At 43.3% G+C, this 27,625-nt stretch overlaps 1 protein-coding gene across 1 annotated transcript; it reads left to right on the top strand.

Moving 5' to 3' along the window:
- RAB22A (RAB22A, member RAS oncogene family) lies at positions 1 to 27,304 on the top strand. Its single transcript, XM_083147023.1, has 7 exons — positions 1 to 390; positions 9,772 to 9,851; positions 9,941 to 10,022; positions 18,775 to 18,846; positions 19,586 to 19,692; positions 21,486 to 21,595; positions 23,545 to 27,304. Exons 1-7 carry the CDS (start codon positions 355 to 357, stop codon positions 23,637 to 23,639), a joined length of 582 nt encoding a protein of 193 aa, XP_083003149.1. The 5' UTR covers positions 1 to 354; the 3' UTR covers positions 23,640 to 27,304.
- Positions 27,305 to 27,625: the final 321 nt, after the last annotated feature.

Below are 27,625 nucleotides of genomic sequence, written 5' to 3' on the forward strand. Positions count from 1 at the left end.
GGGATGGAATGGATTGGGTGAGAAGAAAGGCGGCCCAGGATAGGAGACGCCAGTAATGGGCGTCGTGTAGTCGGGCGGGCTCAGAGTGAGACCCTGCAGCGCCCAGGAAGGGAACCCCAGCTCGGGATGTAGATGATAAAGAAGGGCGGGGACAGTACGGGGTTATGAGCTGATGAGGACAATGGAGGCGGGCTCGGCTCTTGCACGGCTCGGGGAGGAGGTTGGTCTGTGGGCGGAATGGGGAGGGAGACTCGGCTGGTACCGCAGGGCCCAGGGAGGCCGAAGTGCCACAGCAGGCCGGAGATCTGTAGTTGTTTTCGGGGCTGCTGGTAGGCATTGCTGGTCCCCGTTGCCATGGCTCTGAGGGAGCTGAAAGTCTGCCTGCTGGGGGTGAGTGTGTCCTGCTAGCTGCTGACTAGCTTGGACCGTCTTCTGTGATCGAATGTGACATCATGCCCTATAGAATGTATCATTCCTGTGCTGTGTACACGGACGGAGAGCTATATGGTATATGCCATGTTTCGGCTGTGGGCAGATGAACGTTCAGTCCTTGCTCTGACAGCACCTTGTCAGCCACCTTCGGGATACAGCACTGCCACATGTTATGTATTTAAACTTTGGGTTGAAATCCCAGGTCTATTGCAAGTAATATTATGCAGTGCTGCTCAATATCACACAGTATTGTCAATTATACGACAGTATACATCATACTTCAAATGGAAAAGCAAATGGTTACATCAGAATCACAATCTCTTAAGATGCCCATCCACTACTTCGGGGTATCTCATGTGATACCACGCCAACTCTCCCAGCAGCTCCCGAGCAGCTAGACTACATACAATGCATCCTATTTGGTCCTTTTGCATACAATGTATTGTTTGCGATCCAAGTCAATGCTTTTAGGATCAGATAAATCCTTGGTGCAGCAGCTCCAATCTTCGGCTCTGATCTGCGCATGGTACCGCTTATCGGATTGTAATTGAAAACAAAACACATCTGATTTGACCCTTTTCATCCGATTTCTCGGAATATATTCACTTAAGTAAATTGTGTCTACTTTCCATCCATAGGGTCTGTTATGTGGCGGTGCACAATTGGGTACTTGTTTCCTAGCACGGCGCCCATCGCATGCCCTAATTAGTGGAATGCGATGGGACACAATTTTCGTGCACTGTACATTTTTAATATCGCATCCCATGCCATTACAATGGTATGCGATGCGATTTATAATTGTACAGGCACCCTGATGGGTGATTACTATGTTAAATGCACCCCCATTGTTAACTCCACCCCCACTATCAACGCTAACCTGAAGCATGGCGAGTGACGGCGGTGCGCGTCCGCCGACCTTTTCATACCCCCACTATTCACGTCGGCGTGGAGTTGATTTTATATAGTGTGGCGAGCCACCGAAGTGTGGCGAGCGGACGCGGAATACATGTGAAGTTATCCGCGTCCCCTCGCGGGGCCTGCCACGCTTCAGGCTTGGTGGCTCGCTGCGCTCGCCACACTATATAATATCAACTCCACGCTGACGTGGATAGTGGGGGTATGAAAAGGTCGGAGGACGCGTACCGCCTCCCCTCACGGGCTCGCCATGCTTCGGGTTGGCGTTAACAATGGGGGTGCATATAATATACTGGCGCCGTGAAACTTCAGAAGTACCGATTTTTCTATAAGCAAACTTAAATAGGAAAATAGTGGAAAACTAACTGTGTCCCCACAGGTCTAAAATGCCTGCCAGTGTGCTCTTTGAGCTAATAACATTTATTGGGAGGTCAGATTTTTTCCTGAAGCTTAAATAGCTTTTTCTTTCTTTCCAACTTCATTTTCTGCATTTCGGCTGGTTTTTTCACCCTTGTAAAAACGGTTTTCTATTTACTGCTTATATAAAGGCGCGTGTGTGTGTGTGTGTGTGTGTGTGTGTGTGTGTGTGTGTGTGTTATAATGCTACAATAATAATCTACAGGAGGGGGAAAAAGGCACTCTCCAGTCTTTATGTAAAAATGGCAATTAACACATTTATTTTAACATACCCACTGGTACACCATTGACAATCGGGGACCTGTGGATACTCCATACCCTTTATCCAGATTATTTCTGAGATTTTATGAATACCTTCAGCTTAGACATTTAGTTCATTAGTTAGACATTAGTTCTCTCCCATCAGAGTCTGCCCCCCATCTCAGTTTGAACACATCCTGCCTTTCTGCTCCACTGCATAGGGGTATGGTCTCTACTCTCTTAAGTTCCTTTATAGTTCTCTCGAAGAACACGAGAGGGAATGGGAAAGGATTTGGGTCCACCCCCAGACAAGACCAAGAATCATAATTTTCATTTTTATCAAAGAGAATGCATGACAACTTGCCAGGATGTATCGGATCATCAACCTTTTGTGTTGGAGGGTTTGTGGCCAAATGAATACCTTTCTACATATATTGTGTTTGTGCTTAATTGTCAAATCTTGGAAGCAGCCTGGATCCCGTAGCACTTTCTATATCCGATATAGGAATAAATAGGACTGGTTTTATACCTTTTTATATGATAAATAAGAAACTATAAATAATAATGGGCAAGACGGCCAACTCCATCTTAGTACTCTTGGTAACCCTACCACTACCACCTCGGCAGTAAATTTAGTATGTTTTTTCCTGCATAATATATGTGTTATGATTTTTTGGGGAATTCGATTGGGTGCCAGGAGGATACGCTGCACTTAAATGCAGCAGTGATTCCTAGGCAGGGAGGACTTTTAATCAAATGCGAATCCATTCAGTCAGCTGGTAGAAATGGGAAAAGTGGAGCTGATGGTGGTGGTTTTGCCTTTTTTGCATATAACGAAGTTCCCACTCTGGGCTGTATTCAATGCTCCCAGTTTGCTGTTTTTTTTCCAGCGAGCGCCTTTTGTGTATTCAATGGTAAAAAAATTTATTTTTTTTATTTTTTGTATGCCTCTCCGTTTTGCTCTTGGCATCTTTTTTTAGGTGAACTCAACTTGCGTATTTTTTTTCTCACTGTTTATTCTACCCATGATTCACCTCTTCTTCCTCACTCCTCTGTTTGGCCTTTGAGGAGATACACAGCTTTTCACAGTCATCTGCTTTGGAATCGTTTTTTAGGCTAATTTTGCATTTTTCTGCATTTCTTTGCAATATTTGAACACTGCCTAGAAATGGATCCATTTTCTCCTTGTATGCCACATTGGTCAATGCTCGGTCGCATCAGGGGTGGCGAGCAGATGATGCGCTGAATAAGGTGAGTGGGAGGCATGGCGACAGGTGGAAAAAATAGCGGCGTACACTGTGCCGCGCTCGCCGGAGCATTGAATACTGCCCATACTCTTTTCTGATGTTTAATTTTCCATAATCTTTATAAAAAATTGTATGTAAATACACCTACATACATTCTCTATCAATAGAAGGCCTGGGTCAGGATTCATTCCAATATCTCACTAGACAGACAGAATGTTTTCAGTTTATAAAATTATGAAAGACTTGAAAGGCCCATACACACTGGGTGACTTTGAGCTGAAAGCCGCTCGAAACAGCCTGTTTGAGCGGCTTTCAGCTCAAAGCCGTCCAGTGTGTATGCCCCAGAGGTGAGCTCTGCTGCTCGCTCCCGCAACATCGCCGGGAAAGCCGCTCATCTGCTGGTAATACCAGCAGATGAGCAGCTTTGAGGACGGCTTTGAATCGTTCTGCGCTATGCAAAGTCCCCCCCCCCCTTCGTTGGTGCTGGGCAGGGGGAAAGCCGCTCAGTGTGTATGCACTGAGCGGCTTTCCCCGCAGTGGTGAGTGTCATCATCGCTGTCCATACACGCTGGGCATAGTCCCAGCGTGTATGGACCTTAAGTACTGTCAGTACTTGGAAAATCCTTAGTTTTGCCAGTCTAGAATTGAGCAGATTTGTCCGGTAAGGCTGGTTTCATACACTCCGGTTTTGACCGGACGAAAAAAGCCAGACCCACTTTGTCCGGTTTTTAGCCGGATTTCAGGACCTTTCACATGGTCCGGTTTGAAGATCCTGTGGCCCCGCCCCCTCGTCACATGGGGGTGAGTCCAAACAGTGTGACTGGCATGTCCAGTCTGACGGGGTGTACGCCCGCCCTACTCGTCACATGCGGGCGTAAGTATCCGTCAATTTCCGTGGTGTGTGTGAAGGCGCCCATTGCCTTCCACACCACACTAAATGGGTAGAACGGGACGGCCACGGCACGGCAGCCGCACGCTGCAGAGGCAAGATCCGGCTGCTACCCAGCGGCCGCGCCGTGACCGTCCAGTGTGAATGGACACAGAGCTGTCCATCACACACTGTAGGGGTGGCACGGCTTTTAAGCGTATATATGTAGATGTGGCAGGTTTAACTACTGTATCTACCATTACTCTTGAAGATTTAGGATAATTTAGGGATCCCATGGATAAAAAAATAAATTGAGGCTTTGTATAATAAGATTTTTTTTTATTCGTTTTTACCATTAATTAGTATACTGTATAACTCTGGGGTATCTGAGTATTATTTATATTGCCCTCCCTATGTTATTACTGGAGTACAACCCATAGTTAAGGTTCTAAAGAAATACCGGTACTTGTTTCCTAGCACGGCACCCACTAAGCAAATAGCTTAGTGGGCTATTCTGTGTAGGAATTTCGCATCGCGTACCGTGTATAGTGCGATGCGATGTCCATGTTAAGTGCACAGGAGTGCTTGTACAATCAAATATCACATAGGATCGCATGGCACTAAATGCGATGCGATATTTCATTGTACAAGCACCATTCATTGTACAAGCACCATGGGTGCTTACTATGACGTGATGCAATGAGATGTGATTTGTGCATAGTATTACATGTGATGGGTGCTTACAATTATAAGGACCTCTGGCATTGTTTTGCGTCACCCCCAGTATCCACGCCACCCCGAAGCGTGGCGAGCGGCGGTGGAACACGTCCTCATTACCTTTTCATACCCCCACTATCCACATCGGCGTAGAGTTGATTATATAAAGTGTGGCGAGCCCAGCGAGGGGACGCGGAATACATGTAAAGTAATCCGCTTCCCCTCACCACGCTTTTGGCCTCGGTGGCTTGCTGCACTCGCCACAATATGTAAAATCAACTCCACGCCAACGTGGATAGTGGGGGAATGAAAGGGTCTGAGGACGCATTCCGCCGCCCCTCGCGGGGCTTGCTGCGCTCGCCACACTTCGGGGTGGCATGAATAGTGCTGGTGTTTTAGGAACACATTCACACCTGCAAAATCATACAGCTGACACAGTAAAGACGACGTGTTAACTAAGAACTGTAAAATTTACTGAAAAAGATAACGATAAAGATAAGAACAATAATTAATCGATAACAATAAAGATAATAACAAAAATTAACAGATTAAAAACACTTAAAACATTAATCAGAAAGAATCACAACAAGAACATGGTCATTTTAGAAATCATTAGTCATCCTTAGGAAGGAGGGACAGTGCAAACAGGATTCTCTGAAATGGGTTATACCCACCCAATGTTTTTCTCCACATGAATTCCTGGAGGTAAGAATTAAGCATGTGGCTCGCTGTACCCCTGTGGCGCTTGTTGCACCATTTGCACACGCCCCACATCCGTTTCACATTTTGGGTATGCACCCCTGTGGACCGATCGATAAAGTTAAATCGATGGTTGACATGGGCGTGCTGATACCCAGCAAGTTCCAGCAGTTCTGTGCTGTGCCTGGCACGACATGCTCCTCAATAGCCGCCATCAATGTGGAAGCATCTCGCCTTGGCACCATAGTGAGGAAGCACTGCTCCGTTTCACGACATATTCCCTCAAAATCCCACTGCTGTGGGAGCATACGGCCAACGTTATACTTCCTTAGGACGAACATACTAGTCTACCTCCACGATGTGCCCTGGACCGCCAATACGGCGCTGTGGCTGCACCATGAGGTCCAACGAGCATGCCTCGTTCATCCATCGGTTGTACAACACAGCTGTCTTCTTCGAAATGTCCAGCTGTTCCTGGCAGAATTCAATCGATGTCATCTCCTGGGCCCATGCGTATATGAAGTGCACCAGGGTGACGAAAGACAAGCGGCACCCCGGAACCACTGGGCCGTTCTCAGGCTAACTTTCAGGCGGCATACCTTCACATGGCAGCACCACATGCACTCTTTCACTGAAAGGCGCATGACCAGCCCATTGGCGCAATTCAGCGACACAGGAAGCGGGTAGTGTCCTTGGAAGAACGCTATCGCCTCCTCCTCCTCCTCTGTCTGCGGCAGCGTGAACACTTTCATCACAGATGAAGCCATCTCAAAATCACTGAAAATCACGAAGTCTCACAAAATCCAACAAATCTCCACCAGCTCTGAGGTACACTTTTTGTCACGACAGAATATCACCTCAGAGTGATTTATGTGAGGATCTGACAGGGGGCGGGAATGACAGGGAGCGGGAACGGGAAAATCGCATCGCATGCTACTATAGCGTAACGCGATGCGATTTCAGTACGTTTGTGTACGTAATAAATCTGAGCGCCATGCTAGGAAATAAGTACCGAAATACCTAGTAAGAATCAGATTTATACAGTAGGTGGGCACTGGGGAGAATCTGGTTTCTTCTAGGAATCTATTGTTAATACTGAGGTATTTCATTATGTACTGTTAAAAAAAGTACACAAGATGTAATATGAAACACCTTCATGCCAAATGCCTTTTGGAAATGTTGCCCTGTAAGTTGATGATTTTGGGTGTATCAATATTGGTCTTTTGACTTTCAAAATACTGTATCTGTTTTCTCTGTGACCTTATTTGTTGTACACTAGTTACTGTTTATAGATATGGAGAATCTATTCAATCTCTGATATATAGGTCAAAAGGCAGGTAAAAAATGTAGAAAACATTGAAAAGTTAAAATAAAGTATTTTTCTACTATTACACAGCATGTCCTTGATTTTAAAGCCCCATAACTTACCTACCCTGGTAGGTTTGTCCTGCCCCAGCAAAACCCACCACTCAAGGGGTTAATAAAAAAAATGCAGAAAAATAAAAAATTTCACTTGCCAGATCAAAATATTGTATCAAAAGTATATGTACTTTGACATCTAACTTTAAATGTAACTTTGACATCACATTGACATCTAACTTTAAAGGGTAGCGCTGGTTGTTACACAATATTGTTTTACATATGAGATTAAAATATCGAACATCAATAAATATTGAACTGGTCCGTATTGTAGGAATATAATAATAATAATAATAATAATAATAATAATAATAATAATTAATTATATAGCACTTTTCTCCTAATAGGACTCAAAGTGATTGCATGAGCCTTTTAAAGCTCAAAATACAAAACAAACTTAAAAACTTAACAAGGGACATTAGTGAAATGCTTGGGTGAACATGAAAGTCTCGAGTCTGTTTTTTTAATGTTTCCAGAGTGGAAGCTTCTCGAATTGAGCAGGGAAGTGAGTTCCATAGAGTTGGAGCCACAGCACTGAAAGCTCGACCCCCAGATGAATTCAGGGCAATTCTGGGTATTGTTAGTAGTCCTTCAACAACCGATTGTAGTAATCGAGTGGGAAAATAAGGGATCAGAAGCTGCTGCAGGTACCTTGGGCCCTGGTCATGTAGAGCTTTAAAAGTCAATAAGCCAATCTTGAAAATTATTTGCCATCTTATAGGCAGCCAGTGAAGGGAATACAGAATGAGTGTTATGTGGCTGGAGCGGGGCTGATTGGTTAATAGCCTGGCAGCTGTATTTTGTACATCTGCAAGCGGTGCAATTATTTTGCTGGGAGACCGAGGTAGAGGGCATTGCAGTAGTCAAGGCGCGATTATATAAATGCATGTATGACTTTAGGCAGATTTTCTGAGGGCATTAAGTGCTTGATTCTGGCTATATTCCTCTTAGATGATAGAATTAATTGTTGCTGATACCTGATGTTTAAGTGTCAAGCCACTATCCATATTTTGAAGTTCTGCACCCCAAGCGTAAGTCCTGTTGGTTGGCTCTTCTGCAGTCTTGTCCTGTGACCTATAATAAGCACCTCTGTTTTATCAGGGTTCATTTGCAGCCAACTGGCACTTATCCACTCCTGTAGCTCAGCTAGACAGCCATTTAGGGTTGGTATTGGGTTCTCAGTACCTAGAGCAAAGGACAGGTATACTTGTGTATCATCTGCATAGCAATGGTAAACCAGGCCATGATGTCTGATTATTTCACCCAGTGGTAGCATGTAAACAGCAAAATGCATGGGAGATAATATGGAACCCTGCAGGACACCACATGGAAGTGGCACTGGTGATGATGAATACACTCCAGATTAAACTCTGTGACCTACCAGTGAGAAATGATTTGAACCAGCAAAGAACTGTGCCATCCAACCCACAGACATTTTTCAGGCGTTAAATTAGAATATCATGGTCCATGGTATCAAAAGCTGCTGATAGATCCAGAAGGATTAATCTTGAGCAGTCCCCTCTGCAGGTGTGGGGAGTCTGGTTGCAGCGGTCAACCAGACTCCTCACATTGACAATTACTAAACTAGTGTCCATTTGCATGTTATAAGGCCTTTATATTGTGGCCTTTAGTCTTGAGGCCCCATACACTATGCGATTTGGGCCTGATTCTGATGGATCGGGCCGTGAAATCGGCCCAAATTGCATGTGTATGACATCTAATCTGATGCGCAGTCCCACGGGCATTGGAGTCGGAGGTTGGACAGGCTGCACTTTGTGTGTGCTTTTTAGCACCCATGATATATCGCATCCGATAGGGAGGGATGTTGCGAGCCAGCGTAAACACAGAGAGGTGGGCAGGAGTAGCCGGACGCAGGTGAATAAAAAAAAAAACAGCTGGCTCCCGGCTCCTCCTGCTCGAGACTCCGCGAACCCCTCTGCCTGCAACTTCCCAGGAGTTGCATGTGATAAATCGCAGGAGATATATCACATGCAAAACTTGGCACATCAAGTGCCTACTCATATTTGAGCCCTCCCGGGGAGCTGCTGGGCATATCAGGTCTGACTTGTCTGGCCTAATGTATGGGGACCTTTACCCTAAAAAGTGTTATGAGGGGGGGGGGGGGCGGCACATCATAAAAACAGTGTACCTTTGCCCCCACCATGTGCCATTCCTGTAATGTGTACTTCCACTGATTGCACACCCTGCCAGCAGTGACCTACGCAGTGAACTCCAGCTAGTTGCCTCGGATGGTTCCACCGCAGGATGTGCTTCACGTGGTTGTTTCCATACTCTGTATATCCTATTATTACACAAGTGTCTGCTTTCCAATATATACATTGGGCCTTTTTATGGCTAACCTCCTACAGCGTAACCTTTGTAGTGCACCCAACATGGCTGCCTTATCTGGTATATGTGGATGGGATGATAAATACATGGACCTGAGCGTCTTGTTAGGACCCTAATTTATGCTGCAATCACCCCATTTTGTGTCATTTCTTCTAGGGGTAACCTATTCCACCCAGGGTAATCCTATGCAGTGTGCCAACGAGGTCTTCCTGGTACCTTACTAGGGTTGAAAACACAACACATGGAAGTTATTATCCAAAATACCTGCACCAACATTGCATTGTGCCTACTGTACTCTCAATGCTTTCTTTTATGTCTGTGTGACTTTTGCTGTATTACCTAAATCCTATGTATTTGTGTTGTTTTGATGTCTGTAAAGCCCCTTGAGTCCTGTTGGAGAAAATGCACTGTACAAATAACACCACTTCTTTACCCTGTTGAACCTGACACTTAATTATTCTTCTGCAGGATACAGGTGTTGGAAAATCCAGTATTGTCTGGCGGTTTGTAGAAGACAGCTTTGATCCCAATATCAATCCAACTATAGGGTAAGAATGTCATGATGATACTTAGTGATATTATTTGGAAACTTTTAGATCAATGAATATATTAATTATTTATAAATTACATATTCCAGAGCTTCCTTTATGACCAAGACAGTACAATATCAGAATGAATTACATAAATTTCTTATCTGGGACACTGCAGGTCAAGAGCGGGTAAGTATTGATTAATGAAACCTTTCAAATAATATAATTTTTGTATCCTTCCCGGAAAGTTCATATTATTCCGAAACTTGATCAATAGGTTGTTGGGTGTGAATAGCCATTGAATAAATCAAGAGGCTCGCAATGTTGTTCTTCAGTTGAAGACCTAGACATACGGGTAGATTTTAGGGCCAAATCCCAGGATTGGCCACCCTAGTGTGGCTACAATAAGGAATAGTGACCTGTGCCGTACACCGAGGCTCCGGAAAGAAGCATCTTGGCTAAAGTGTGTTTAGCGAAGTGGTACACCAATGTGATTTCAGATGGTAATTGGCATCCAAATATCCCCCCCCCCCTCAAAAACAATCAAACAATTGAGCTCTCTGAGGGCTGCCCTGTGGTTTAAACAATTCTGCCACCACCGCTGACCCCCGCCACCTGCTAACGCTACATCTAGCGCTACGCTACAACACTGCCCTTTGCCTGCCCTCTTCCAGCAACCGATGTGCCATCTCAAGATGCCATGCGACATCGGGTGCTGAAAGGGGGCACTTTTAGCACCACAAGATGCGATCGGGTTAGATGGACATCGCACTTTGATGTTGCATTGAATCCGATCGCATAAGTGTATGGGTAGCATTACCGCAGCGATTATGCATTATTTCCCTGCCCACAGAACCCAGTGTAAACACTGCAATGCAGACACATTAACCCCTACTGACCACCGCTGCTACAGCTTATCTGTATATCTGTGCCAGGGACACAACACTCAAGCTGTCTGCCCTGTACCCACCAGTTCAAAATATGCAGGAGAATGTTTTATACTGAATTTGGATTCCATACGCTTTTGCAATGGTAAAAATATCAACAGCATTATGTGGATGGGAGATTGTTGAAGCTTTTTTAATCTTAAGCATAGTATTGTTACCGTGCTGGCAAACTTCCAGGGTCCTGGGCCTCCTTTTATCAGCACTGTGGACTGGAGATGCTTAGAAGATGAAAGCAATCCTAATCGACAAACTATCTTGATTAACTGCAGTAGAGGCATCTAATGTGACATGCGTCTGGGAGCCCTCTCCACTGACGAAAGCTAGCAGCCAGGGAGAGGGAGGGAGGAGGTAACCTAGCAGGACTTCAAAGAGTGTTTGTATGTCCCGGCTGAAAGCAGGTGTTTTATAGCCTGGGGGGGCTTCCGCCCCATTCGCCCCCTTCTTTATCCGTGCCTGTTCCTGGGTCTAGGGAGTCTGCGTCAACCTGGCTAGAAATGTCTGTGAAATGGTGGTGACCCCCTCCTACCCATTTTTTTTTTTTTGAACCATCTCTGTCTGCCCAACAAATACTGTAGCATGACAAATGCAAATTTCTGCAGAATGGGTACTTCACACTTGCAGATCCACCCTGCTCTGTACTTATTATTTCACACCGTGTGTTGCCATTACTATAATTTCTCTTTTGTCCAGTCGGGTGACACAGCTTCTCCTTGGGATGTAGAAGGGTCCACAGGAGCCAGACACCTATGCTGAAATCCTTCCTCTGGTTGCAGGCTCCTCCCCTTCCGGATCCCATCATGCTTCAGTTCGTTTTAGGTGTCCACAGGAGTGGGTGCTATGCTCGGCTGCTCCTGCAGCCGCCAACTTTTTTCCTTTGTAATTTTACTAGAAAAGTTAGGAATCTTTATTATTTTATTAACTTAACCTAGTGCAGGTTTTTCATTTCCAGTGTCTGGAAAGATAGTGGGTAACAAGTTACCGACCAGTGTAGGGGGCGCAGTAGATATGAGGTGCTTCACCAAGCTGCAGTGTGGGTAGGGGGTAGTCAACCTCCTTTTGGGTACAAGAAAAAACAAGGGGATACACTGCGCTAACAATAATAAATGATAAATAATAAAAAGTGTGTGTCAATTGGATGAAAAAATTACTAATTATTTAATTATAAAAACATAGAACATTACATGACATGGTAAAAATAAAATTAGGCAATAAAAAAGAGGGGTAATGAAAAATAGTCCAGTTCATATAGTACCGTATTAGTAAAACCACTTATTAGTGATTCCGTTCCTATAGTATCTCCTAGTTGATAACTGGGTAAATTTGTATCCAGTGTGTCCAGAGTTGCCCGCGGTAGGTGGTGTTATGGAGTAATGCTCTCCTACTTAGAGTAGATGACCTCCGTCCGGGTTAAATCGTGGATGGGCCCTTGATGGAAATGACAACTGGTGCCCGTGGTAGTAAATGGAGTAAGTAAGAGGAGACTGGTCCGGATCAAAACAGTGGAAAATGACCAAGTCCAGAACTGGATAAAGACACCCTCTTGGTCCACCAATGCGTTTCGTCAAGAATTGACTTAATTAAGTTGTACATGGTGTTGCCACTGTGGGGTTTGTATACCCATCTGGCTATCACAATCCAATTGGCACATGTGTGAGAGAGTAAAGACATAAACATTCAAAATGTAATAATACTAATAATATGAGGCGCATGAGCAGGAGAAACTAACCAATAATATAAATAGCAAATACAGAAACAAGTGTTTTAAATAAGTGAAAAATTAAAAACACTTTGGTTATAAAACCGGATGTAGAGCTCCAGCGTCCTGTGGAACGCACAGGTCTTCTGGAAAGTGAAGTGCTTCCTGTATGTGGAACGCACGACACTTCCGGATCGGCCGCTGTAGCGTGAGCGTCAGGTCTAGCACAGGACATGACACGGCGGCACTTAGTCACGCTGGAGGGCGGTGTATTTCCTGTCTGTGGAACGCATGGTGTTCCTTATTGCGTTCTGCAGGCATATCGCCCTATTGCACAGTTCCTTATTTGTTTATACAATTTATTCACCATATCGGACCGCCGGCTCATATCAATCACTATCCGGCGGTCCGATATGGTGAATTTCGATATAGTGTACTTTTTATCTCGCAGTTCTTAAAAGAAACTAATAAAGGTTAAATTTTATTTTCATGTTTGGTGCACCGACATAGGACATCTCCTCTCTTTTTCTCAATCTTGCAAATTTTTATGTCCGATGGTAGCACACCCCGCATCTGTATTTCTATAAATACACACATTAATCTACCTAAGGGGGGTCCACCCTTGCATATCTTTTGTCTTGTGCGACTGACTGAATCCTCCTATTTATATTATTGGTTAGTTTCTCCTGCTCATGCGCCTCATATAAACATTCAAAATGTAATAATACTAATATATTTACTCTCACACATGTGCCAATTGGATTGTGATAGCCAGATGGGTATATAAACCCCACAGTGGCAACACCATGTACAACTTGATAAAGCCAATACTTGGCGAAACGCGTTGGTGGACCAAGAGGGTGTCTTTATCCAGTTCTGGACTCTGTCATTTTCCACTGTTTTGATCCGGACCAGTCTCCTCTTCCTTACACCAGTTACTACCAAGGGCACCAGATATATGCTGAGCAATATATCTCCCCTGTGTGTACGGTGCTTTAGTAGGAGAGCATTACTCCATAATAACACCTACCGTGGGCAACTCTGGACACACTGGATACAAATTTAAACAGTCATCAACTAGGAGATACTATAGGAACGGACTCACCAATCAGTGGTTTTACTAATACGGTACCATATGAACTAGACTATTTTTCATTACCCCTCTTTTTTATTGCCTAATTTTATTTTTACCATGTCATGTAATGTTCTATGTTTTTATAATTAAATAATATGTCATTTTTTCACGCAATTGACACACACTTTTTATTTATCATTTATTATTGTTAGCGCAGTGTATCCCCTTGTTTTTTCTTTTCTTTTCCAGTGTGCTGCTTCTAGGAAGCGCCGCACACTGAGAGCGCAGCAGAGGCTGACAGAAGCGTGTCCTGTCAGCGCTCTGTGTGTGGTGGGACGTGGCTGCGTCTCATATAAAGAGATGCAGTGGAGTCTTCTGCATCGCGCTTAACCTCTTTTGAAGACAGGTTTTCCAGGGCCCGCGGAGCATCTGAAACTGGCTCCTTACTTAGAAGGGGATCGTGGGGGACAGACCTCCCGCGATGGCGGATGCCATCTTGGAGGGTTTATAGACCCAAATCCCTCTGTGGAAGTGAAGTCTATTACAGGTGTCCAGCACTGCTGGATGACTCCAAGTGATCCCAGCAAGAAGGGGAGGCACTGGAGGTGAGTAGAAACACTTGTGGGAGCGGCTAAAGGGGGAAAGGGCGCCAATTTGGCTATCCTACCCTGCTGAAGCAGAGACTTGGTCTCTTCCTACTCTGTGTACTGGTGCCAATTTCTCTCCACTGCAGAGCTGAATTCTGTAAGGTACAGAGATTAGTTTCTCCTGGAAAACGCCAACCCCGCTGACGCTGAAGTCACCTACCACAAGCAGTCAGATAAGTCAGATAATACACTATACACATTGACTGGTACTTTGCCTGACATTGTGCACCGTGGGTTAAATATGACTGACACCTGTGATGATGCTGCTGCGGAGAGGGGGAGGTGCGGGCCATGTTATTAGACTGCAGATCCTGAGGAGTAAATTTAACATGTGAACAGATGGATCAAGGGGATTTGTTCCCTGCTTGTGAAGCTGCGCCCACTAGTGCGCCAGCCCTGAGGTCTGAGCAACAAGAAACTGCGTGGGCTGCTGCTTTGGGGAGGTCTATGAATGCCTTGGCCGAGGCTCTCAATAGGCAAAAGGATAACCTTATTAAGTCTCCTGGCCCTAGTTCATCCTCCCAGACTTCTATGGGATCTATTGCTCATTCGCAAGGGGACTGCATGTTACTGCAGGTCATACCGGACACTGCTCAAGGGGTTCATAAGATGAATGCTCTTATGGAAAAGTTTGCAAAACCTTCTGATAGCTGAAGGCCTTCTGGAAGAAGGGCTATCTGTGGATTCTGATGATGATGGTGTTTGTGAAGATGATTCACGTTGGGAGCAAAGGAAAGAGGCTGATGCTTCTGTCCCGGGCATTGAGGTTTTAATCCATGCTGTGAAACAGGCTTTGGACCTGTCTGAAGAAGACAGGGTTCAGGCGCATTGGGTTTTTAAAAGAATGCGTAAAGAGTCTGTTACAATCCCTGCTGATGAAGGTATGGTCTCCCTTTTGGGAGAAGCCTGGACGTTTCCAGATAAGAAAGCTTCAGGTTCAAAATTTGGAGTTTTCAAACCTGCCTTTCGTTCATCCTTTCGAGGGGGAGCGCCTAACAAAGGACAGGCGGGAAAAGGTAGATTCCTGGCCGGTAAAGGAAAATCTTCCAAATCCAGATTTGGAGCCTTTGGAAAGAAGCAGGTGTCTAAAGGAGAGGAAAAATCATCTGCATGGTGGGGTGGAGGCTCCCCGTTCTGCCCTCAGAGTGGGGTGTCACCTCCTGCAGTTTCAGAACAAATGGAATATTCCAACCTCAGACCCTTGGGTGTTTTCAATTGTCTCAAGAACCACTTCACGCACGGCTCTTTTGGGGGCGCATTGGCTCTCAGGGAAAAGGGGGTGGGGGTCCCGGTTCCTCAGGAGGAACGCAATAAAGTTTTTTTACTCAATCCTTTTCTTGGTGCCCAAACCAGATGGGTCAGTCAGACCTATACTAAATTTGAAGTCTTTAAACCAACACCATTGGGTGGATCACTTCCGCATGGAGTCTCTGCGCTTAGTGCTTGGCAGTATAGAGCCAGGGGAATTTTTGGCTTCGGTAGATATTCAGGATGCATATCTTCACATACCCATATGCACAGAGCATCAATCCCTACTTCGCTTTGCGATAGGGGAGACTCACTTGCAGTTTCAGGCTCTACCCTTTTGGTCTGGCTACAGCACCGAGGGTATTCACAAAGGTGATGGCTGTCATGGCAGCGTCACTCAGGCTGAGGGGAATAGTGATTATTTCCTACCTGAACGATCTGCTATTCAAAGCGGAGTCAGAGAGCAAGTTGCAGGAACACCTGTCAGTAGCAGCACAGCTCTTGAGAGACATGGGTTGGGTACTCAATCTACCCAAATCCCATTTAATCCCTTCACAGAGACTGCTGTTTCTGGGAGTAATATTGGACACCCACTTGCACAGGGTATTTCTATCAGAATCCAAAGCGAGGGACATTTGTCAGCTGGTATTACTGTTACTGCAGGCTTCAAAGCCTACAGTTTTTGGCAAGGGGAGAAGCTCCTCGGCAAAATGGTGGCGACCTTCGAGACACTACAGTTTGCCAGGTTTCATTCCAGAGCTCTTCAGTGGAACATCCTCTCCTGTTGGTCAGGGAATGCGAAAACCATGAAACAAGAAAGGTTACTCCGCTCTCAGGAGACAAAGGAGTCCTTACTATGGTGGACGGACATAGAAACCTTGTAGCTGGCACGGTCACTCCGTTCTTGGGACTGGGTGGTCCTAACATCCGACGCCAGTCTCAGTGGTTGGGGGGTGGTTGAAGGGCCCGTGGTCCAAACAGGAATCCAGATTGCCAATAAATATTTTGGAACTTTGAGCAGTGTGGAAAACACTCCAATCAGCGCAGGATTGTCTGAAAGGCTTTTTAATCAGAGTACAGTCAGACAACGCCATGGCAGTGGCTTACCTGAATCATCAGGGCGGTACTTGCAGCAGCATGGCGATGCAGGAAGTCTCAAATTCTCAGATGGGCAGAGATAAACATATCTATTCTGTCTGCGATCTTCATTCCGGGGATCCGGAATGTCGAGGTGGATTTTCTCAGCAGAGAGGACTTGCTGGAGGGGGAATGATCCTTACATCCGGAGGTATTCCAGGAAATAGTCGCTGGGGGGGGCTCCCAGAAGTGGATCTATTGGCATCCAGGAACAACTGTCAGGTTCCGAAATTTTGTTCCAGGATCAGGGACCCAACTGCTTGGGCGGTGGATGCTATGGCGGTTCCGTGGAAATTTCACCTGGTATACATTTTTCCTCCGTTCCCAATGGTACCCTGGGTATTGAGAAGGGTGAAGTCTCAAGTGCAGGCAATTCTGATTGCTCCAGACTGGCCCAAGAGGTCGTGGTATTCAGACATTCTGAAGTTATCAGCAGAATCTTGGCCCCTTCCTCTTCGTCAGGACCTTCTAAGACCGGGGCCATTTCTGCACCTGGACCTAGCTCGACTCAGTTTGATGGCTTGGCTTATGAGACCTCCTTACTAAGGAGGAAAGGATTGTCTGTGGAAGTTATCCAGGCTATGCTAAGGGATCGTAAACCGGTGTCTACTGCAAATTACCATTGAGTCTGGAAAATTGACATTAGGTGGTGTGAGCGTCAGAAGGTTCACACTTCCAGATTCAAATTGACCACATTGTTGGATTTCCTTCAAGATGGTTTCTCTACAGGTTTGAGATTACAGTCCCTAAAAGTACAGATTTCTGCTCTATCCATCTTCTTTGAGAAGAGGATAGCCTTTTTACCTGAGGTTCAAACCTTTTTACAGGGTGTTACTAGGTTAAAACCCCCATATAGGCAGCCGGTGGCGCCTTGGAATTTATCGTTGGCTCTGTCAGTTCTGCCAGTTCTGCAGAACCCTCCTTTTTGAACCGTTAAGGTCGGCTGACCTAAAATATGTTTCTTGGAAATTTACTTTTCTGTTAGCCATTGCTTCGGCTAGGCGTGTTTCGGAGTTAGGAGCATTGTCCATCTCCACATTAAATTTTTCATGAGGATAGGGCTGTGCGTCGAACAGTACCTAAGTTTTTACCAAAAGTGGTTTCTACTTTTCATTTAAACCAGGAGATTGTGCTCCCGGTGTTTTCCCCGCCAGAAGGGGTAAAAAATAGGGACAAATTAAGGAATTTGGATGTAGTTTGTGCCTTGCGAATCTACGTCAAAAGGGTAAAGGACATCCGCAAAACAGATCTGTTGTTGGTTTTGTATGATGTGCATGAAAGAGGATGGCTTGCGTCTAAGCAGACGATTGCCAGGTGGTTAAGGTCAGTCATTGCCTTTGCTTACACCAAGGTTGGTAGACCTGTTCCCTCTCTGATTAATGCACACACCACCAGGTCAGTTGCTTCCTCATGGGCTGTGCGTCATGGAGCTACAGCAGAGCAGTTGTGCAGGGCTGCCACTTGGTCCTCTGTTCACACCTTTACCAAATTTTACAGGTTCCATGAGTTTGCGATAGAGGACGCTTCATTTGGACGGGCAGTAATGAGAACTGGCAGTCTGAGTGTACCCTCCCATAATACCGGCTCGTGAACGTCCCAAGGTGAAGCTGTGTCACCAGACTGGACGAAAGAGAAAAGGGGATTTTTGTAAGAACTTACTGTTCAAACCCCTTTCTCTGAGTCCAGTCCGGTGACACAGCGATCCCTCCCCTATGCTCAGAAAGTCATACCATTCATGTGTATCATGTTATGGTTATATGATTGTGCATATAAGATGTCGGGCATTGTACTGAGTTGTGTATCCTAGTGTGCTTTAGAAAGTGAACTGAAGCATGATGGGATGATGAGGGGAAGGAGCCTGCAACCAGAGGAAAGATTTCAGCATAGGTGCCTGGCTCCTGCGGACCCTCCTACATCCCTACGTGAAGCTGTGTCACCGGTCTGGACTCGGAGAAAGGGGTTACAACGGTAAGTTCTTACAAAAAAAACCTTTTAATAATTGAATTTAAAAGTAACTTTTTATATAAACTATTATTTTTTTTCATGTAAATGTGGTTCATCTTAGTCTATTATGCAACTATATTATAAAATGTAAATCCTTCCTTTTATTGATGGAGAAGATGTAATTGGTACTTCAGAAAGTAAAGATTTTAATATTATGGTGTTTTTATAGTGATTTCTCTTATTTTAGTTCCGTGCTTTAGCCCCGATGTACTACAGAGGATCTACTGCAGCTATCATTGTTTATGACATCACAAAAGAGGTGAGGTTTTTTTTCTGATTGTAGTCAACATGCCAGGCTGATTACTTTCCATGTCTCTACTTTACTTTTCTGTACAAGTTTTTGAATGTTATAATTGCCAAACCTTATTTAATCATTCCCTCGCTTGTGGGTGACTATTTGCTAATTTTGAATCCATAGAGATCACTAAATGGACTGATTTAATGTGCTCTTCTTCACCCTAGAGCAGTGGTTCCCAAACTGTGTGCCATGGCACCCTGGGGTGCCTTGGAGGACTTGCAGGGGTGCCCTGGGTTTGTGGTCCAGGATCAATTCAAGTTTTTTTGTGTCCATTATAATAGTCAAATTTTGGAAAAACAGAATGTAATCCTGTCCATTACCACATAACTGACCCTAAGATTGAGATATAAACACAATTTGTTTTTAGATTTAACTTAATATTTGTTTCTGACTTTCTCAATGAGAAACCTTTAGCCTAAGGGTGCCGCAAAAACATTTCTGATGCTTTGGGGTGCCGTGAGTCAAAAACTTTGTGAATCCCTGCCCTAGAGTGTAAATTGATTGAATTTTTTTTTTTTAACGTGTCTGTGCAAAACTTTTTTTGTGTAGCTTGTGCCACACACAATAGAATGACTGTGTTTATGGGATTATATAGAAATAAAATTGGTTATGAAAAAAGAAACCATGCTTGTGCAAACCTGACCTCCGTGGTCATAAACTTTTGTGAAAAAAGTAATTTGCCACATATTCTTTTCTGCAGGAAACCTTTTCAACACTAAAAAACTGGGTGAAGGAGCTGAGTCAGCATGGACCTCCCAACATTGTGGTGGCTATAGCTGGGAACAAGTGTGACCTTAATGATGTCAGGTACTTCTGTCACACTTTGATTAATAGAGATTTAGGGGGTATTCAATCCCGGGTCGCGACCCTGGCCTTTTCTCTGCTTGCACGCTTGATATTCGGCAGACTGGATTCAATGTCTTGCCTCCCGAACGAGGAATAGGGGGGCATGAGAAACTGCCATGAATCGTTGAGATATGGCCGTGATCTGGACAATCCACGGCCGTTCTCGGCAAAACGGACCCGATTGCTTTTAAAGTCTGGTCCATTCTGCCGAGATGCCTGTTCAATGCTGTTGGGAAAGACAACATTGAATAGGCACCCGCCACTATTTCCCTCGTCGGAAATTTGTTGCTGAGACTTTTTTTTTACTTTCAGGTTATTTAAGTAATAGTTTAAACCAGGCAAGTCCAACGTTGGCCCTCCCAGATGTTGTGAAACTACAAATCCCAGCATGCTTTGCCACAGTTTTGCTATTAGAGAATGCTAAAACTATTGCATGCTGGGATGTGTAGTTTCACAACATCTGGAGGGCCAACGTTGGACTTACCTGGTTTAAACCTTTTAAATAATTTGCTTAACTTAAACCCCATACACACTAGCTGACTAGCGACACTGCCAATTTCGGTAACTCGGAAGGGCCATTCTGAGCGATATCTTAAAATATATAAAACAAATGTGAAGTGCTTATGGGGCTTTAGACTGGACAATAAAGCTTTAAGTGAATAGTCAATCTGGCTGGTAATATGAGTGCAAATGATACCCATACTGAAAAACAGCCAAAATGGTTTATCCGATAAATCGTTAAAACCATTTGTTTTAACTGATTTGTCAGTATTCCAGAATTTTGGAGCAAATTTTCCTTACCAGATTTTTGTTCCAACCAGCCAGATTGGACAATAAATTTGTGTATGGTCCACTTTACATTGTGTGTTTTTTAAACTTCTGTTATGACAGTCATATAAAATGACACACAATCGTTATCTATTATGGTAATGAGACCCTTCCCTAAAAAGTGTAGCTAGCTCCTTTTTAAGCTAACAATCTGGGAACATCTATTTTAAGGACTGTTGTGCGATGTAATTAATTGGTATGGGGAGTACCTATCCAAATCATCTTAGTAAGTGTAACTGGCACTACTGGGGACATAATATGCAACTGGCACTAAATATGTGCAAGAAAATGATTGCTTACCATTCAAATTCAGTGTCTGAGATCGTACACAAACTTTGTTTCATATTTTTAAACCTTGTTTCATGCACAAATAAAATATATTTGTGTATTTCATGTGTTAGATGTGTTTTATAAAACCTACAGTAAATTAATTTTGTATTCACACAATCGCTCCCATCCTCAAGATATTTAATTGAAATATTAAACTATTCAGGAATACAGAATAATCAGTTATCCAAAATGCTTCTGGTCCTGAGTATTTTGGATAAGGGATACTCAACCTGTAGTTGGTGCTACCCTTTGCAATCAACCAAATGCTTGGATAGGTTTTCTTATCTGCACTACAAAAATGACCAATTAGTTTATATGTGCTATTTCCCACCTTGCACCAGTTTTCATAAGTTTCCCTCAAGCAGCTAGTAAAGTAGCTAAGGCTCTCACAATCTTGCAAGGATAATTGTATGATATACAGTAAATAAATCAGTCGGGCAAGAAATGTTGCATGAACTGTGTGCATTGCATTGGCTGCAGATTTGATGTTGTATAGCTATACTTTGAGGCCGTTTTTCAGCAAATTTAGAGACCTATAATTGGTTGGCATAATGGATAGAAATCTGTAAACTAACTATATTTTTTAATACTTTTAGAGAGGTGCTAGAAGCAGATGCCAAGGACTATGCTGACTCTATCAATGCTGTGTTTGTGGAGACAAGTGCCAAGAACGCCATCAACATTAATGAGCTTTTCTTAGAAATTAGTAAGTATTAAAAGATGTGTACAACAAAAAGAGGAAAGAAGAGTTCTATACTGTAGTACACTACTTTCTACTTTAGTAGACCATTTGTATATTCTGTTGTATTTCACTGTCAATTAAAAGTTAATAAATCTTTAATGTGTATATATCAGGAATCCTATGGGAATCTTTATGAAAATCAAATTCTATTAATTCAGAAGCAGAATAGATTTTCAGGGAATAGTTTGTTTTAAAATCTGTTTACTGCATCAGCTAGTTCTCAATATGTAATAATTTTTTAGAATGTTCCTTAAACTGTTGTATCTATTGTGTATATTCAGTTCAGATGGCTACGCTTTTTGGGCCTAATTCAGATGCGATCGCAAAGCTGCTATTGTACACAAATCAGTCTCTGTTTTCCGAGTGTGCCTGCATCTGAGCTGCACTGCTCACCCGCAATGAGTGAAATGCGATTGTGGTCGCACCAAATACTGTAAATTGGCCAGTGACAAGAAGACAGTGTAAGGGCATGGTAACGGAAAGTGGTCAGAAAAACTCTGCATAAATTAGAAGTTCTCACTGGTTATTGAAGAACCCTTTGCGTCCTAGGAGAGCAGCCCAGCCTGTGTGTCTACAGAGGCACTCAGATTCTGCAACCTAACCCGATATACCACATTTCTGATGTTTCAGCAATTACAGATGTCCACCAGACATTTAGAGATAGCAGTTGGCATCCCGTCCCTATTCTCCAGATGGCTTCTGGAACATAGGCACATTTTCACCAGTGTATGGCAAAATATACCAACAGCACAAACAACCACATCTGAATTAGGCCCATTATTGTAATTTGAGAACTTCACATAATAACCTAGGGTAGTGTTTGCTAACAATGTTAAATTGAGGAAACAAAACCCAACTGTGTTGGTCTTATATTAGTGAAGTTTATGAAGATTAAATATAAACTCTCCTATCTGCAGATGTGAGAGACCCTAGCTAACAAATGTCAAACCATGCCAAATAAACCTGGGTTGCCTAGGGGTCCCGGAAATCTGGCCCCCCGGAAAGGTGGGCAATCCTCTCGTATTCTGCAGGACCCCCAGCATCTCCCCGGCCGCAGCATTAAATGACCATGATTTGCAGCCAGGGGAAGGGGGCTTAATATGAAAATAGGGTCCTCCTTGAGGACCCATAAATCACGGGAGATTTGCAGTACTGGGTGGCTGGACTTGATGTCTACAGCAGGCCCCTCATACCGAAGTGCTGCTGACAGTCTCCTCTCCAGGCAGCTTCTCCTGGAGAGGAGACTTGGGAAGTAGGCAACCATGTATTAAACCCTTATATAATGCTTATTTAAAATAACGATTGACCATGTGAAATGTATTAAAATTGGTCAAGCTTTTCATTTTAATAGAAAATGAAAGAAGTGGTGGCCAGCTGCTCAGTGACATTATGTGATACACTTTCCATAAACAAACAACTACCAATACTAGGGCCAATTACCTTGCCTGCTTTATTGAAATGACCAAGCTCCAACTCTCTACACAAAACACCATGACAGGTTCTAGCCTGACAGCCATTGCCACTGACCCCAGCAGGATATATCAGACTAAACAGGTCTATTGTGATAGAGTGCACCTCAAAGCCATTTGCCAATAGCCACTGGACTACCATTCTTTTCCGCCACAAAAATTGGTAACATACATTTTGTAACCTGAAAAGTATAAGAAAAAAACTTTGGTGGGTGGGAAACGCAGGAAAAATTAGCGCAGTCCCTATACGACAAGGAAATATAAATCTATTCCAACCCTAAACACACCTATCAACACTGTCTGACTAAGCATAAAACCAGCTCCAAATTAACCTTATACTTTACTTAATGCTAAGCGTAACTCTCACCCTCCCTAGGGGTTTACCTATGCTCCTGCACAGAAGTTTGGTGCAGCAACAATTATAACTATATTCTGTCTCACTAGGTAGAAGAATACCTTCGGCCAATGCTGGCGCTACTCCTGGAAAGGGATTCAAGCTTCGAAGACAGTCATCAGAGGCTGAGCACAGATGCTGTTGACCAGATGGATGTGAACTTTTAGGCAAAACAATATAGCAAATAAGCCTCCAACAGTCTTATTCAGCTAAGCACACAATGAGGCAGATGCAGAGTTAGAAGTAAAATGGATGTACCTTACTGAAAAGTAATGTGATTGGAAATAGTGTATTGTTGCCCATGTGTAAAGCTATAAGCCTCTCTAGATGCATATGCATCAGCAGCATATACGTTTGCTTTACTACAAGGCTTCATTCATGTTTATTTACACTTGCCCTATACTAGGTGCAAAAGATATGAATTCAAACAGGCTTGGGTAGGTCTGCTTAAGTCAAATTTGCCTGGTCACACCATTACTGAATTTTCCCTATGTCAGGACACCCCATTATAACCCTGTTCACCTTCTTGGTTGGTAGTGCTATCTGAATGCATTTGATTCTGCATTCTGTTAGTTGAGGGACAAATTTCTGAGCATGCTCCTTTTGAAATCATGCAAGATAAGCCACATAAAAGGTGTTCAACTCTGCCTCAGTCCCAGTGTGTCCACTTCCTATGCTACAGACTTTGCATGTACTATATGTTCTATAAAGGGAAAAGATGTGTGTATATATAAACCGTCCATCTTCTTTTTACCAATTTTTTTTTTTTTTTAAATTCTTGAAACCCATAGTTGTATGCAAAACCTACGCTTCCAACCACACATATAAGTAATTTGTATTTTGGTACACATTCCAGCCCATGGTTTCCATGTCTCTCCTCTAGGACAGGGGCCCTTAACTATTCTGCTCTGGGACCCCATCAGACAAAAATAATTACAGGACCCCAGCAAGTTACCACAGAATGTCATCATCATTTGTAAGCTGCAGGCAGCATTGTGGAGACACAAAATGATGGGAGGAGTCTAAAATAACAGACAATTCAACAGATTTTTCATACTCCTTGAATCCCTGACTGAGATTAGAAAAGTCATCAGCCTGATGGTCAGCAACATGCAGTCGCGACCCCATGCTGAGAAGGTCGGTACCCACTTTGGGGTCAGGATCCACAGTTTGAGAACCGCTGTTCTAGTAGGATATAGGGGTCATGCCTTATGTAATTGTTCATGTCATAAACATTATATAACAGATAATTAACATTATATGTAAGATAGAGAATTTAATTCCTGTAACCGTATAGTGTAGTCTCCTGGTCCATGTTCTACCCGGGCATGAAAGTGAATTACTCTCCCCCTCAGTGGAATGTGGAGAGTCTTGCTGTATCTGGACAGATCAAGCCATGATCGGGATGTAGTATACAAAGGGACACCTTTTCAGAACTTTTTATTTTCCAGTACAATCTTTAATTGTACAATCTTTAATTTACAAAGTTTTCCTGGGACAGCTCAGGCCTTTCCAAGAACAAGTGCAATCTGCATGTTTGTTTTCTTAAGAATAAAACTCTCTTTATGCCAAACTGGCTATTTAGCTTCTGGGGCACTACAGGTCACCCCATACCCTGCTACCCAGTGTCAAATGCAGCTGCACAGCTATAGATCGCCTATTGTATTCTTGTTTTTAGAATTGCTCATTTATTGCACAGTGTAGTTTTAAATTGTTCGAAAGAAAAAAAACTTGCACAAACTAATCTTCATTCTCTTTAAAATAATGTGTTTCGGGGCTGCAGGAGAAATAGGGGTTTATGTATTATGCCTTGGAGAGAGAGAAAGTGGATGAAGATAAAATACCACAACCAACCACCTCCTGTTGTTTAACTGTCTGTAATATGGCAGTTAAGAGCTGATTGGTTGGTACTTAATATCCCCCTCCATCGTTCTCGGAAGTTTAGTATATAGACCCCCATAGTCCTGCAGTTTTCTGACTTTCAATTCCCAACTTTAGTTTTTCTTCAAATGTTGCATCATTTGGACGTAATGTGTGCTCCACACCATAGCGGCAGACACACAAATCTGCCTGTGAATTAATTATAAATTGTGAGTGCCCTATGAACCAGTTCACACAGAATTATGGTATCTGACTTCACTAAATATCGTATCCTTTTGTTTTGCACCATAGTTTGCTAAATGGTCATTCAATACTGATCTTAGAAATAAGTATACCTCATTAGGGGAAATATTAATTTCTCTTGTGCATTACTTTATTGCGAAGTACACACTATGCAATATGTCGTTTGTTCAGCCAACGAACAGGGTGTCTCACAGTGCATTGGGTGTGTACCGAAGATATGTATATGAGCAACATCATTAGCGCTACATATGATGTTGGCCCTGCAGTAGAGATTATATCTGCTCATCTGGCTGGCTGTGTGGCCGACTGCTCCATATGCCTGTCCAGAAACTGCCAACTGTGACATCTCAAACTGCTCCTGTAGCCAGAAATATTGGGCAGAGTATTGATCAATGTGTATGCACATTTGTGCATGGCACTTAAAGAATAGTTAAATCAATCAGCATTTAACACGACCAGCCGATCCATTGCTCAGGTGTGTACTATCATAAGTGATATGACCACTTGTAATTTGAATCTATTGCATACAATAGATATTTGTGATCATTATTTAGTACTTGTAGCAATTTAAAGTATTTTAAAAATCAATAAACTCAATTGAATGTCCAGTAGTAGACATAAACACCACTAAAAGTTCTTTGTTCATTTCGGTGGAGAACTAGGATGGTGGTAATTGCAAGGCTAGCTCTGCAGAATTTGCCCATATTTCTTTTTTTAATTCACTGTTTTTGTTTTCATTTGCATTTATAAATCTTGGTTGCAATTATAAAAACATTATAGAGAACAGCAGGCCTGTTCTTGCCAGGTCATTGCTAGTGTTGTTGTATTTTTTTTTTTAATGAGCCACAAATATAAGAAAATTAACACTTTCACTATTTTATGTCAGACTAGTTTTACAGTCTTCGATGTGAATTCTGCACTAAAATGGTTGTTGGGAAGTATGTTATTTCATATAACCCCAATATTGCTTAATGGAACTTGTATTTGCATAAAATACTGCATAATGGCTTTTCAGCTGTAGATTAGGTGACCACTGGAGTGGTAATGGTATTTTCTCCCTTTGTCTATGGCAAAAGGTATAAAACTGGCTTCAAAAGTCTTATCATTTGTGCATCCAGTTAAACACAGTTGGATTATTGAAAGTTGCATATGGTTTTAGCTTAAGTTTCTTTTTTTTTTCAGTTATTGCCTAAAAATATCACTAGTTTCTACAGCAAATCTGGGACATTTTATTCTGGAACATTAAAATGCATGCAAATACAGGTTTACAAATATTAAAGACCCAATGTATGCCAGTGGGATGTGATGGTTTTTGTTAATTATTTTTAAAATACCCAACATCCCATAAGAACCACCTTTCCCTTTTTGGTGTACTCTTTGGGGGGTATTCAATGCCGCAGCGAGGGGGTTAAACAGCGAGGATTGCTGAAAACCAGCGATCCTCGCTGTTTAACCCCCGCGCCGGCCACTCGCTCTATTCAACGTTCTGGGGAAATCCTCGCCGTCACAGGACGGCGAGAATTCCCCAAAACAGCGAGACCCGCGGCTGCTGCAGAAAACTCGCAGTTTTTAGCCGCGGGTCTCGCTGCTTCTGGAGCCGCATCGGCCAATTCCCCCTTGCTCAAAAAACGGAGCGAGGGGGAATTGGCGGATGCGGAGGCTGTGTTGAATGCTGTCAGGGTGAGTGGTGACAGCGAGCAGGAAGCCCTGCTCGCTGTCACCACTCGCAAACAGCATTGAATACCTGCCTTTGTCTATCTGTATTACATTGAATCATTTAGAACTTGATATGCAAAAAGAATGAGAGTTACATTATCCTGAATGAGGGATTTTTGCCAGAGAAAACTGATAAGGGCAATGACTTAGTGTGCATTTTAACAAGATCCCTTTTTATAGTAACACAATATATATGTGTGTGTGTGTGTGTGTGTGTGTGTGTGTATGTATATTATATATACATACATGAGGCTGTCAGTCAAGATGCCAGCAGTCTGGTGGCGGTCAGCA

This window comes from Crinia signifera, chromosome 6 (assembly GCF_055691185.1).
Source record: "Crinia signifera chromosome 6, ASM5569118v1, whole genome shotgun sequence".
Classification (NCBI taxonomy): domain Eukaryota; kingdom Metazoa; phylum Chordata; class Amphibia; order Anura; family Myobatrachidae; genus Crinia; species Crinia signifera.

What these genes read in the sequence shown, in the direction of transcription:
- RAB22A (XM_083147023.1), top strand. Translation starts at nt 355, where the DNA reads ATGGCTCTGAGGGAGCTGAAAGTCTGCCTGCTGGGG. An exon ending in TGAAAGTCTGCCTGCTGGGG is followed by an intron (nt 391 to 9,771) that starts GTGAGTGTGTCC and finishes ATTCTTCTGCAG; the next exon opens with GATACAGGTGTTGGAAAATC. An exon ending in AATATCAATCCAACTATAGG is followed by an intron (nt 9,852 to 9,940) that starts GTAAGAATGTCA and finishes TACATATTCCAG; the next exon opens with AGCTTCCTTTATGACCAAGA.